This window comes from Nyctereutes procyonoides, unplaced genomic scaffold (genome assembly GCF_905146905.1).
Source record: "Nyctereutes procyonoides isolate TBG_1078 unplaced genomic scaffold, NYPRO_anot_genome, whole genome shotgun sequence".
NCBI lineage: Eukaryota > Metazoa > Chordata > Mammalia > Carnivora > Canidae > Nyctereutes > Nyctereutes procyonoides.
Window position 1 is genome coordinate 953,273 of NW_026575132.1, and position 13,111 is coordinate 966,383.

Genomic DNA, 13,111 nt, shown 5'->3' on the forward strand with positions numbered 1-13,111 from the left:
TTTAAAATCCAAAGCACTTTAATATACTAAAAATAGTAAATTACAAAAAATGTAACAGTAAAATTACCATTAATGTACTAATAATAATAAAAAAAAAGCATGCTACCTAAGAAAAAACTTTAAGAAATAAAAAAAAGGCACCAACATCTTTATGGGAAAGTTATAAAATATCATTAAAGGACATAAAAAGTGAAATCTGGGCAGCCCCGGTGGCTCAGTGGTTTAGCGCCGCCTTCGGCCCAGGGCCTGATTCTGGAGAACCGGGATCGAGTCCCACGTCGGGCTCCTTGCATGGAGCCTGCTTCTCCCTCTGCTGGTTTCTCTCTCTCTCTCTCTCTCTCTCTCTCTCTCCCTCTCTGTCTGTCTCTAATAAATAAAAAAATCTTTAAAAAAAAAAAAAGTGAAATCTGATGAAAAGTTCCAAACTGATTTAGAGTGATAGTTACACAAGTTTACTAAAAGTTACTGATTATATATTTGAAATGCATGAGTTTTATGGTATGTAATTATCATTCTGCAAGTTTTTAGGTCTGCATAAATAAGGAGATATGCCATATGCATAGATGGGAGGACTCAATATGAAAGGTGGTAGTTCACCCTAAATTAATCTATAATTGTCATTCAATCAAAACCTCAGTGGAATCTTCTGTGGAGCCAGACAAAATAATTTAAAAACTCATATGGAAGATCAAAAACCCAAGAGCAGCCAAGACAATTCTAAAAGAAAACTAGGGCAACTTATACTATCAGATAGAAACATACCTTAAAGCTGTAATAATTTTGACATTGTAGTCTCATAAGTATAAATAGACCAGTAAACAAAGTAGCCCAGAAACAGACCAGGTCACACATAAGAACTTGATATATGACAAAGGTATCATTAAAATCAGTGAAATAGGCATGAACTTTACAATAAAAGGCATTACAACATATCTGGCTTTCTAGCTGAAAAGTAAAAGTTAAATGATGTCACATGCAAAAAAGCAATTCCAACTACATTAAAGACAAGTATAAAGAAAACACTGAAGCTATTAAAAGAAAATATGAGAACATCTTAATAACATCAGTGTTATTAAGTGGATTTTTTAAATGCAAAAAAGCAGAAATCATATAAGAAAACAATGGATACATTTCAACTCATCAAATAAAAACTTGTGTATACCAAAAGATAAAGTAGCAGAGGGAAGTGTTCTTGCAGTATGTATAATCTACTGAGTAAGGAATCCAGAACATATAAAGACCTACACCATCAGTAAAAAAAAATCTAACAGAAAGATGAACAAAGAAAGGAAGAGAAGAAAACTTAAATGATTATTTATTTATTTTTAGAGATTTATTTATTTATGAGAGAGAGAGAGAGAGAGAGAGAGAGAGAGAGAGAGAGAGAGAGAGAGGCAGAGACACAGGAGGAAGGAGAAGCAGGCTCCATGCCGGGAGCCTGACGCGGGACTCGATCCCCGGACTCCAGGATCGCGCCCTGGGCCAAAGGCAGGCGCTAAACTGCTGAGCCACCCAGGGATCCCCCCTAAATGATTATTTAACACAAGAAAACACCTTCTATTTCACCAATATTCAATGAAATACAAACTAAAGTCACAATAAGATATCAGACATGCAAAGTTTAACACAAAAAAATGATGGAAAGGACATACAGAAAATAAGGTCTTATACTTTAGAATCTAGAAACAACTGAAGACATATAAACTATGATTCATCCATTCTGCTTCTATTATTTCTAGAGAAACTATTGTATATTCACTAAGGGAACATACATAACAATCTGTATTAGTAAAAATTTGAAATAAAATATCAATTAATGTAGAACAAATAAGTCCTGAGGAGATATTCATAATACTATGGAACAGTTACATTTCATGTTATTAAAAACTTTGAGTGATATATACAGTAAAATATTACTTACATCAATTTCAAAAACACAAAGTAATAACATTTGTGTTCATAAGTATGTAGTAAAAATATTAAGTATGGTCTAGTAAGATACACTAAAATTAAAAAAAAGTTAAAAAAAGACACTAAAAATTAATAACAATGGTTGCTTCTGGGGAGAGAAAAAAATGACACTGAGGAAGCAACAAACTGGACTAAAGTTTAAAACCTGTAGTATTCTTTTTCTTTCAAATAAATCTTAAAACAAGCAAAAATAAAATATTAATGTCTGTTAATCCTAGAAAGTGGGTATATAATTATATTATCCCCTGCAATTTAATAATTGAAACACATGTTTGATCAAAGTACTGCTTTCACTTCCAGTGAAATCTGGAACATCAACTATGAAGACACTTTCATCCCAGAGTTCCTTAAGAATTAAGAAATGGTACTTTATTTTATGTAGAAAACTGAAACCCAAGTTTTTTGTTTTCCAGAAAAGCCAATCATATGATCAGAATCCATGTGTTCATATTGGTCATAGGACAAATAGTAATTAAATACAGCTTACTAATATTAAAGTGTGAATTGTCCTGGAACGAGCAGAGTAGTTTAAGCAGCTTTATTTATGCCTGATATACAGTATATAAAAGAGTAAATAAGTGTCTACTGATACATCTTAACAATACTGTGCAGCTTATTTCTTGATTCCATTTTCAAAGCTCTCAGAGCATACCTACCAATGGCATTGTTCAGCACATATTCTTCTCTAAAGAAATCTTGAGCTATCTTCTGGTTTGCCTTTCCACCTTCGGAGATCACTACAAAAAAATTTTTTTTAATTTTAAAAACCTTTTGAAATTTTTAAAAAGTGCTTTCTAGTGGGGCACCTGTCTGGCTTAGTTAGTAGAGCATGAGATTCTTGATCTCAGGGTGTGAGTTCAAGCCCTACATTGGGCATAGGGATTACTTAAAAATTAAAAGAAAACTTTAAAAAAGTGTTTTCTAGTTAATAAAGCCAAAGAGAATAAATTTAAAATATTGTGATATTAAGTACTAGGGAAACTCTAGAATGGTTTATTAAGGTTTTGAACAGTCCTTGCCACAGGCACAATTAGTCCCAGATCTATGGGCCAATGTCAAAACTTAAAGGCAAAAATTCTTAAATACTTCTTACAAAGCGTTATACTTAATTTAGAACTTACTTATTGCTACAAAATTCATTTTGACTTTTTTCTGTAGCACCTGAATAAACAGTTGTTGGATATACATTTCCAATGGTAATATGTCTTAAAACAAGGTACATTATTCATACAAACAGAAATATAAGCACATGCATGCATGTACATACACAGTTCTAAAATATATACCATCTATTCAAATATTTCTGCCACATTCATTTCACCATGAAACATTTATTGAGCATCTACTGTACTCCTATTCCAGTCAATGGTAAGACTACCAAACCATTCTCTTCCATATATTGCAAGTTCATATGTCTTTCCTGTCTTTAAGTCTTATGAGACAATCTATTGTCTATTCAAATTCAAATTCAAATATAAACATATCTCTTCTTCTATGGGAAAGAGTTACATAAAAAGTATTGACTATAGATTTTTAGATTAATTTCAGAACTTTGATATATCTGCCTTCAAAATGTTTCAAATGTTCACTTCTTTTCCTGGTTTTTAAAAGAAAGATTTGGTGTCTATTTTTGTCATTCTGGGGCTTTCACTGATATATACCCACCTCCAAGCCCTCATCTATTGTTTCTTAGTCAATCCTTACCATTACTTAGCAGTTCTAAAAGGACAAGAGTACGAATTATATTGCCTATGGAATAAAGCTCTTTTACCTCAAAAGTCATCTTTGATTTCCTCTTTATTTTATTCTAATCAATTGCTAAGCTAAAATTAAATGACATTTATAATAGCATTTAATAAATTTTTTTCTAAGTGCCCACTTATCATTTTGGACTATGATCTTTAAAACAACTAAATTTCCTAGAATTGAAGATCACACCTTTATACATGTAAACTAAAATAAATCTGTCATTTATAACTGTATTTCCAAACATCAACATAAAGTTAGGCCTATATGCAAAAACAGTTCACAGTTAGAAGAAGCTAAAAATAATACATAAGGCTATGCCCATCTGTAAAATGACAAGACCACATGCCCAACTCCAGAAGATAGGTTAGCTCCATGCTGGAAAACAGTATTTTAAAAATATTCATGTTGCGGGCAAAACAAACACAATTCAGTTAACAAATCTATCTAAGCAACTGAAAAATTTAACAATTAAAAATAGAATAAAAACTAACAGAATTTAAAATTAAAATTAAGATTCAGACTTTAAATTTACTAGATATCTAAAATTATGCCCTAAATCGAGCTTGTTTCTTTCCATTCCAAATATAACGGTTTATGTAAACTTGCAAATTTGGTAAATAAATCAATCCGATAGCACTGCCTTTAACATAATACAAAAAACATATATATATGTATATATACACATATACACATAAAATAAAAACCCAAAGGAAAAACCATCCCTGGACTCCACCATTTCCATAACAAACAAAATACAAAATATGAAAACAGTTTTTCAGTATATATAAAATACTGACAACCAGTGGGGATAAGTACATGACTTTGATCCTGAGACCAAACATTTCTTCTCTTTAGTCTTTAATTGTTAACTATATACAGACAGAATAACTCAAAGAATTAGAAAGGAGAATTAATCTTTTTATCCTATCTCAGCATATTTATTTAAACACCTATAAAAATATATTGACAACTGGATAAATTCTATTAAGTATATTCTTGCTTTGGGATCATGAACTGGGGAAAAGCACAGGCAGTCAAGGTAAAATGTCAGAAAATGTCATATTTGGAGAATGACAAGTCACTCAACATGGCCAGATTGTCAGGCTATATGACGAACTGAACTGCTGAATATCAGCTAACCTAAAGTAAAAAAGTGGACTCCCACTGGACATTACCACAACTGGACATTTTATTTAGAATAATTCAGGAAGAAAAATAGGATATATGAAGAGTACATATGTAGTTTTTTTTAAAAAATGCTATTTTCATTTTTCTAATATTAGCTACAATAGCTAAGTTACAATATCAAAAAAAATTCTAAGATGAAAGCAAATTACGAAGTATTACAAAAATTTCCTATGAGTTTTATCAGTCTACTGGGGGGAGGAAGCATTTAGATTAGTTGGGGGGGATTAGTTTTTACCTCTGATATCACCCCCAGCACAGAAAGCCTTTCCACCAGCTCCTTTTATAATGATCAGGAAAGTTTCAGGATCTTGTTCCCAATTCTATCCAAATGCAAAAGAAGATGGTAAAAGCATATTATAAATACAAACTATAAAAAAAATCTATATGCATATATATGCATATACATACATATATACATCTGTACAACTAGATACGTATCAATACATATATAAAGCACAAGCTTTATAAAGTACATCCAAAAGAATGGATCCCAACTTCATTTTCCTTTCTGACATAAATTAGAGACTATTTCAACAAAGTTGCTAGATGAATACATTTTGTGATCCAAATTGCATGATGGGAAAAAAAAAACAAATTGCATGATGGCATCTGCAATCTTTGTCGTGACAACTCTGAGACCAAGATGAAAAAGTATGGGCTTAAAAATATGTTACAGAAGCTTATAAATCTGGTGAAAAAATAGAGCAAAACTTTTCTATTGTGGTGATATAAGGCTCTGTCCTGACACATTGATAAGCAATTGAGTGAAACCACTTGTAGTGATCAAATCTTGAAATGATTTGAGGTGGGTAAGGACAGCCAATAAATAAGATGAAAGAATCAAGAACCAACGGAAATTTAAAAAACAAAAATAGACTAAAAACTCAGTTAACCAGAGACAGAAAAATTAACAGGAGCTCTATAAATTCTACACATTTTAATCTTGAGTTTAAAAATATAAACACACGATGAAAGATGTAGCTGGACAGACATGGCTGCCCAAAAAGCTAATGCAGTATTGGACTACAATAATAGAAATATGGCATTCTAACATAGAAGATTCTACTTTCTTCCATTCTAGTCCAATTCCAATCTGAAACACTTGGTTTATCTCTTTTTATTAGAAATGTATTATACAGTGTCCCAAATAGATACAACAGTATAGAAGAGAGACTGATCAAATGAAAAATTAAGGAGCTGGTAACCAGGGGAGGATTAGTCTCTGTGGCTGACCATGTGAGGCACACTATTTAACTTCATCTCCACCGCAATCCTGTGAGATACTATCATCCCCATTTCACAGCGAGGAAAATGAAGGACAGAGAGATTACCACTGCCAGGCTACACAGTCAATAAACAGAAATCCAAGTTTCAAACAAAGTAGTTGGACTGTAAGTCATGCTTTTCCACTGCACCATGCATTCTAAAATAGAAAAGCTTAGGATGGGTGCCTGAGTAGCTCAGGGGTTGAGCGTCTGCCTTCAGCTTGGGTCGTGATCTGAGGGTCCCGGGATCGGGTCCCACGTCGGGCTCCCTGCGTGGAGCCTGCTTCTCCCTCTGCCTGTGTCTCTGCCTCTCTCTCTGTGTGTCTCATGAATGAATAAATAAAATCTAGAAAAAAAAAACTATTAACAAAAAATAGAAAAGCTTATGGCCTTCTCTAAGAATAGGCTAGCCAAGCAGCTCAAAAACAGTTGTCAAAACGCTGTCACATGTAAGATTAGACTTATATACTCCTATCCCAAGAGGTTCAAGGAGTACCCCTGCTTAAAGGTCAGAGAAGCGGAGTGGTAAAACACACCAGCCTAGAGGTATGTAAAAGTGGAAGGGGCTATCCCAGGAGGCCATGAACTCCTCGCCACTAGAAATGCTCCAGGATAATCGAATAGGGAAGACTCAAGAAATCAATGGGGCTTGGGTGCTGGTCCCATAGATTCTGCAGAAGAGAATACCAAAAATGCTCTTTTGAGATACGCTTTTAAAAGGATCCAGAAAATTTGTTTAAGGAAATTACAAACCTTTAGCTGTGGGTAAATGTGCCTAATCATATTAAGATTCAGTGCATTTAGGAACTTTGGTCTGTTTAGTGTTATCACTCCTGCACAACCTCTTCTTTCCAATAGTACTTCTCCTGCTGCATCTGTGTGCTTAGACATTCCCTGTATTAAAAAAAAATAAAAATAAAAATAAAAAATAACTTTAGGATAAAACTCATTAAGGTTTTGTCACAAGCCAACATAAACCACATACAGGTATACCTCAGAGTGGATTCAGTTTCAGACACCACAATAAAAGAAATATTGCAATAAAGTCAAACAATTTTTGTTTTGTTTTCCCAACGCATGTAACAGTTACTTTCACGCTATCCTGTAGTCTATTAGGTGTGGGACAGCATTATGTCTGAAAAGTCAACGTATGTATCTTCATTAAAAAGTAATTTATGGGGATCCCTGGGGGGGCTCAGTGGTTTAGTGCTGCCTTCAGCCCGGGGTGTGATCCTGGAGTCCCGGGATCGAGTCCCGCGTCGGGCCCCCTGCATGGAGCCTGCTTCTCCCTCTGCCTGGGTCTCTGCCTCTCGCTCTATCTCTGTGTCTCTCATGAATAAATAAATAAAATCTTATTTAAAAAAAAAAGTAACTTATGGAGGTCTTGGTGGTGCAGCAGGAGGGCCCTAGGCTCATCTTGTCCCACAAACATAACTAGATGACTATGAAATCATTCTAAACACCCCAGAAACCAACCTGACGACTGAATTCTACAACTAAGAGGCCACAATGAAGAAGCCAAGTTAAATACGTGGTAAAATGTCATTGACCGGGGATCCCTGGGTGGCTCAGCGGTTTTGCAACTGCCTTTGGCCCAGGGCGTGATCCTGGAGACCCGGGATCGAGTCCCGCGTCGGGCTCCTGGCATGCCTGCTTCTCCCTCTGCCTGTGTCTCTGCCTCTCTCTCTCTATCATAAATAAATAAATCTTTAAAAAAAATGCCATTGATCTTGGAAGCCTGGACCTGCTTGGTAATCATGTTAACCTCGCTTTTTTATGACTGAATAAAGCTGACATTGTGCAAAGAAAAAAAAACCTGTAATTTATTGCTAATAAGCGCTAAACACCATCTGCACTTTGAGTGAGTCGGGTTCTTTCTGCTGGTGGAGAGCTTGACTCCATGTTGATGGCTGCTGACTGGTTAGGGTGGAAGATGCTGAAGGTTGGGGTGGCTGTGGCAGCTTCTTAAAATAAGACAACAGTCAAGTTTGCTGTATCAATTGGCTCTTCCTTTCACAGTTTCTCTGCAGCATGCGACGCTGTTTGACAGCATTGTACCCACAGCAGAACTTCCAAAATTAGAGTCAAATCACTCAAAATGCTGCTGCTTTATCTACTAAGTTCACGTAGCAGTCTAGATCCTTGGTCATTCCAGCAATCCTCACGGGTAGACTCCATCTCAAGAAATCCCTTTCTTCGCTCATTCATAAGAAGCAACTTCTCACTTGCTAAAGTTTTATCACAAAATTACCAGCAATTCAGTCACATCCTCAGGTTCTACTTCTAATTCTAGCTCTCTTGCAATTTCCACCATCTCTGCAGTTACTTACTCCACTGAAGTCTTGAACCTTTCCAGTCATCCATGAGGGTTAGATGACTAACCCTCAACTTCTTCCAAATTCCTGTGAACGTTGATATTTTGACTTCTCCCCTGAATCACAAATGTTCTTAATGGGATCTATAGTGGTGAATCTTTTCCAGAAGCGTTTCAATTTCCTTTGCCTAGATCCATCAAAGAAATCACTCTCTGGGGGCACCTGGGTGGCTCAATGGTTGAGCATCTGCCTTTGGCTCAGGTCGTGATCCCGGGGTCCTGGGATGGAGTCCTGCGTTGGGCTCTCCGCAGGGAGCCTGCTTCTCCCTCTGCCTGTGTCTCTGCCTCTCTCTGGGTCTCTCATGAATAAATAAATAAAATCTTTCAAAAAAAATAGAAAAAGAAATCACTCTCTATACCAGCTATATAGCTGTATGAAATGTGTGTCTTAAATAGTAAGACTTGAAAATCAAAATTGCTCCTTGATCCAGGGTTGTAGAATAGACGCTGTGTGAGCAAGCTCCATGAGAGCTCTTGGCTGACCAAGTACATTGTCAGTTGGCAATACTTTGAAACACATCTTTTTTTCTGAGCAGTAGGTTTCAACAGTAGGCTTAAAATATTCAGTAAACCATATTGTAAGCAGATAAACTGTCATCGGGCTTTGTTATTCCATTTATAAAGCATAATTCTTTTTTTAAGATTTTATTTATTTATCCATGAGAGACAGAGAGAGAGAGGCAGAGACACAGGCAGACGGAGAAGCAGGCTCCATGCAGGGAGCCCAACGTGGGACTTGATCCCGGGTCTCCAGGATCAGACCCTGGGCTGAAGGCGGCGCTAAACCCTGAGCCACCCGGGCTGCCCTCTAGCTTTTGATTTAAAGTGAGAGGCATAGGATTCTTCTGTTCACTTGAGGCCATGGTAGATTAGTAACTGGCCTAATTTTAACACTGTTGGACCTAAGGGAGGCCTACAGAGAGGGGGACAAGAGAACAGCGGGTCGATGGCGCAGTCAGAACAGATATAACATTTACCAACTAAGTTCACCATCTTATATGGGCACAGTTCATGGTGCTCCCAAAACAACTAAACAGTAACATCAAAGATCACTGATCATTGTTCACCAAAACAATAGTGAAATTTTTTTAATCATTGTGAGAATTACTAAAATGTGACACAGAGACAGTGAGCAAATGCTGTTGGAAAAATAGCACCAATAGATTTGCTCTACTGATGCAGGGTCCCCACAAAACTTCAATTTGTAAAAAACAAAAACAAAAACAAAAAAAATACAGTATCTGCAAAATGCAATAATATGAGGTATGCCTGTACATCAATGCAAATCTTTCACACAATGGTAACTATCAAATGGATTACTAGGTACATGTGACAAAGCTTTCTAAAATTACTGAGGTTCGGGGGTCCTGGGATCAAGTCCTGCGTCGGGCTCCCTGCTCAGTGGGGAACCTGCTTCTGCCTCTCCCTATGTCTCTGCCTGTGTCTCTGTTCTGTGTCTCTCATGAATAAAAAAAATCTTTTTAAAAAATTACTGAGGTTCAGTAGATAAGCAAAATGTACATACCAAAAGCACATACGCAGTATATACAAATGTACATACCAAAAGCACATACACAGTAATTAAGTCTTTTAATTTTTAAGTGGAGTCAAGTGATTTAAATAGAACCTAGCCCTAGAGTTACTTGGGCCATGAACAGTGTGTTTATTTTTTAAAAAATATTTTTTAAAGATTTATTTATTTATGATAGACAGAGAGAGAGAGAGAGAAGCAGTGACACAGGCAGAGGAATAAGCAGGCTCCGTGCCAGGAGCCCAACGCGGGACTCGATCCTGGGACTCCAGGATCGCACCCTGGGCCAAAGGCAGGTGCTAAACCACTGAGCCACCCAGGGATCCCCCAATCAGTGTGTTTACAATACCACCCACCCACTCTGTACATGGACACATATATATTTATACATAGAATGTATCTCTAGATTGATACACAAGACAGCTAAAATGGTTGCCTCCAGGAATGAAAATCAGACATTTGAGAGAGGGGTGGAAAGAATTTTTGCTGTGTGGCCCCTTTGAACTCTTTCAATTTTGTACCATACATATTTACTACCTATTCAAACCAATATTTTAAGTAATTTTTTTTTAAAAAATAAGAATAATAGATTAGGTTTAAAAGGTGCTAAGCCTGGGATCCCTGGGTGGCGCAGCAGTTTGGCGCCTGCCTTTGGCCCAAGGCGTGGTCCTGGAGACCCGGGATCGAATCCCACGTCAGGCTCCCGGTGCATGGAGCCTGCTTCTCCCTCTGCCTGTGTCTCTGCCTCTCTCTCTCTGTGTGTGTGACTATCATAAAAAAAAAAAAAAAAAAAAAAAAAAAAAGGTGCTAAGCCATCTCCAGAAGGGAACTTCATTAATACACTTTATTCCAGAGGACTTTCTTGTTTGACTGTCCATCAGTCACCTGGACCCCAGTAATGATCCCATATGTGGAAGAATTGGGAAGACAGGACAACATGCATATATGTGTGCACGGACAGCAGCCCCTATTTCCTGCTAAAACCATACACTGACTTCATGGAGCGCTCCAGAAGGGTTTTAAGGAAGAGTTTTCATGAAAGAAGGGCCAGAGAGCCATGAGCATTTTTGTTCTCCCACTGGAAATTCAACTGGATATAAGGAAGAGCAAATGTTAAATCATTTAAAGAGAGCTATTTTTTGTAGTTTCCAGTATGTAAATGTTTTGGTACATGATATTGTAAAATAGTGTTTCTCCTTACATTCTTACACATCTGTTGTGGTGTTTACTCATCCTCTAAGTTCTGCCTTTTAGAAATAGCAATACATTTTTTTAATCTCAAAAAAAGTATTAAGTCATATGACTTGTTTTCATACCTTGTTGGTACTAAAAAAAAATTATGGTAAAAGAAAACTATACATAAAAATCACAAAAGAAAGCAGACCAAAAGGGATGCCAAGTCCACAAGCAGACACAGCCCTCCCCAGACTTCAGCTACTGCCTCTCCTTCGCAGTCTGACTCTAGCAGCTGGAAGTGCCCGGCTTCTCAGATTTTCTTCCAAGTACCTACTGATCCACTTGTGTTAGTAGGTGAGAAGGTAGATGGTGAGTAACTTTTCTGACCCTCCAACTCCTCCTCTAGGCCCTTTCATAGCTTCTGTCAGTACTGTGGAAGTTCTTATTCCCATAATCTTTTTATTTCACAAAACTGCAGGGGAGGAAAAATAATTTTCCCTCTACCCTTCCAGATTCTTAGCTAAGACTAATATAGACAGATTAACAGTAGAAAATTTTCATTTCTTACGGGGGCTCCACAAAGATGTGAGACCCAAAGGCAGCCAGGTAACTAAGGCTCATAAACCATCCTGACATTAGGAAAGAAACTGGGTCTGGTACTTCAAATGGGAAGGACAGCAATTCACCCGGAAGTAAAAAGAGCAAATGTCTGGTAAGCAAGTGTTTGCCCTGCCATGCAGATAAGTCTCAAATATAAGAAGTTATACTCCACGTATCTCTGCTCTGTTCCTAGTACAATCCTCCTTTCTAGTTTCTTTCAGGCAGTTGAGAGGGAGGTAAAAAGCTCTTCCTGAGGCTCCTGGATCTTGACTGCCTTCAGCTCAAAATAATTCACATGTCAATGTGATGTTTTTAAAGGTGGTATATTCTGCTCCCCTTTGACACTTTTCTCGCTTCCTGAGGTAGGCCTATATACTTCTCTCTTATGACCTCTTTTGCTGTACCCAAAGGTTTTGGACTGTCATGTTTTCATTTTCATTTGTTTCCATGTATTTTTCTTTATTTCTTCTTTAATTTCCTAGTTAACCCATTCATTATTTAGTAGGCTGTTCTTTAACCTTCATGTATTTGTGGTCTTTCCAAATTTTTTTCTTGTGGCTGACATCAAGTTTCACAGCATTATGGTTGGAAAATATGCATAGGATGGTCTCAGACTTTTTTGTACTTGTTGAGGCCTGATTCGTGACCCAGTATGTGATCGATTCTGGACAATGTTCCATGTGTGCTCAAAAAGAATGTGTATTCTGCTGCTTTGGGATAAAATGTTCTGAATATATCTGTTAGGTCCATCTGGCCCAGTGTGTCATTCAAAGTCCTTGAATGATTTTCCTTGTTGATTTTCTGCTTAGATGATCTGTCTATTGCTGTAAGGGTGTGTTAAAGTCTAGTATTGTATTATTATCAATGAGTTTATATTTGTTATTAATTGATTTACATATTTGGCTGCTCCCAAGTTGGGGCATAAATATTTGTTGTTAGATCATCTTGTTGGCCCATTTATTATGATATAATGTTCTTCTTCATCTCCCGTTACAGTGTTTGGTTTAAAATCTAGTCTGTCTGATATAAGTGGCTTTCTAATGTCCATTAGTGGGACAGATGGTTTTCTATCCCCTCACTTCCAATCTGCAAATGTCTTTAGGTCTAAAATGAGTCTCTTATAGGCAGTATGTAGGTGGGTCTTGGGTTTTTTTTTTTTTAATCCATTTTGATATCCTATGTCTGATTGGAGCATTTAGTCCATTTATATTCAGAGTGATTATTGATGGATATGAATTTAATGCCATTTTATTACCT

General features: G+C 36.7%; 1 protein-coding gene across 1 annotated transcript in view; it reads right to left on the minus strand.

Moving 5' to 3' along the window:
- HIBCH (3-hydroxyisobutyryl-CoA hydrolase) overlaps window positions 1–13,111 on the minus strand; it is a 95,210-nt gene that overhangs the window by 64,905 nt on the left and 17,194 nt on the right. Inside the window, exons 3-5 of the mRNA XM_055345435.1 lie at window positions 6,927–7,067; window positions 5,144–5,228; window positions 2,628–2,708 (exon numbers count right to left, since the gene is read on the minus strand). Of these exons, the coding sequence (XP_055201410.1) occupies window positions 2,628–2,708; window positions 5,144–5,228; window positions 6,927–7,067 (307 nt within the window). The remainder of the gene's footprint in view (window positions 1–2,627; window positions 2,709–5,143; window positions 5,229–6,926; window positions 7,068–13,111) is intronic.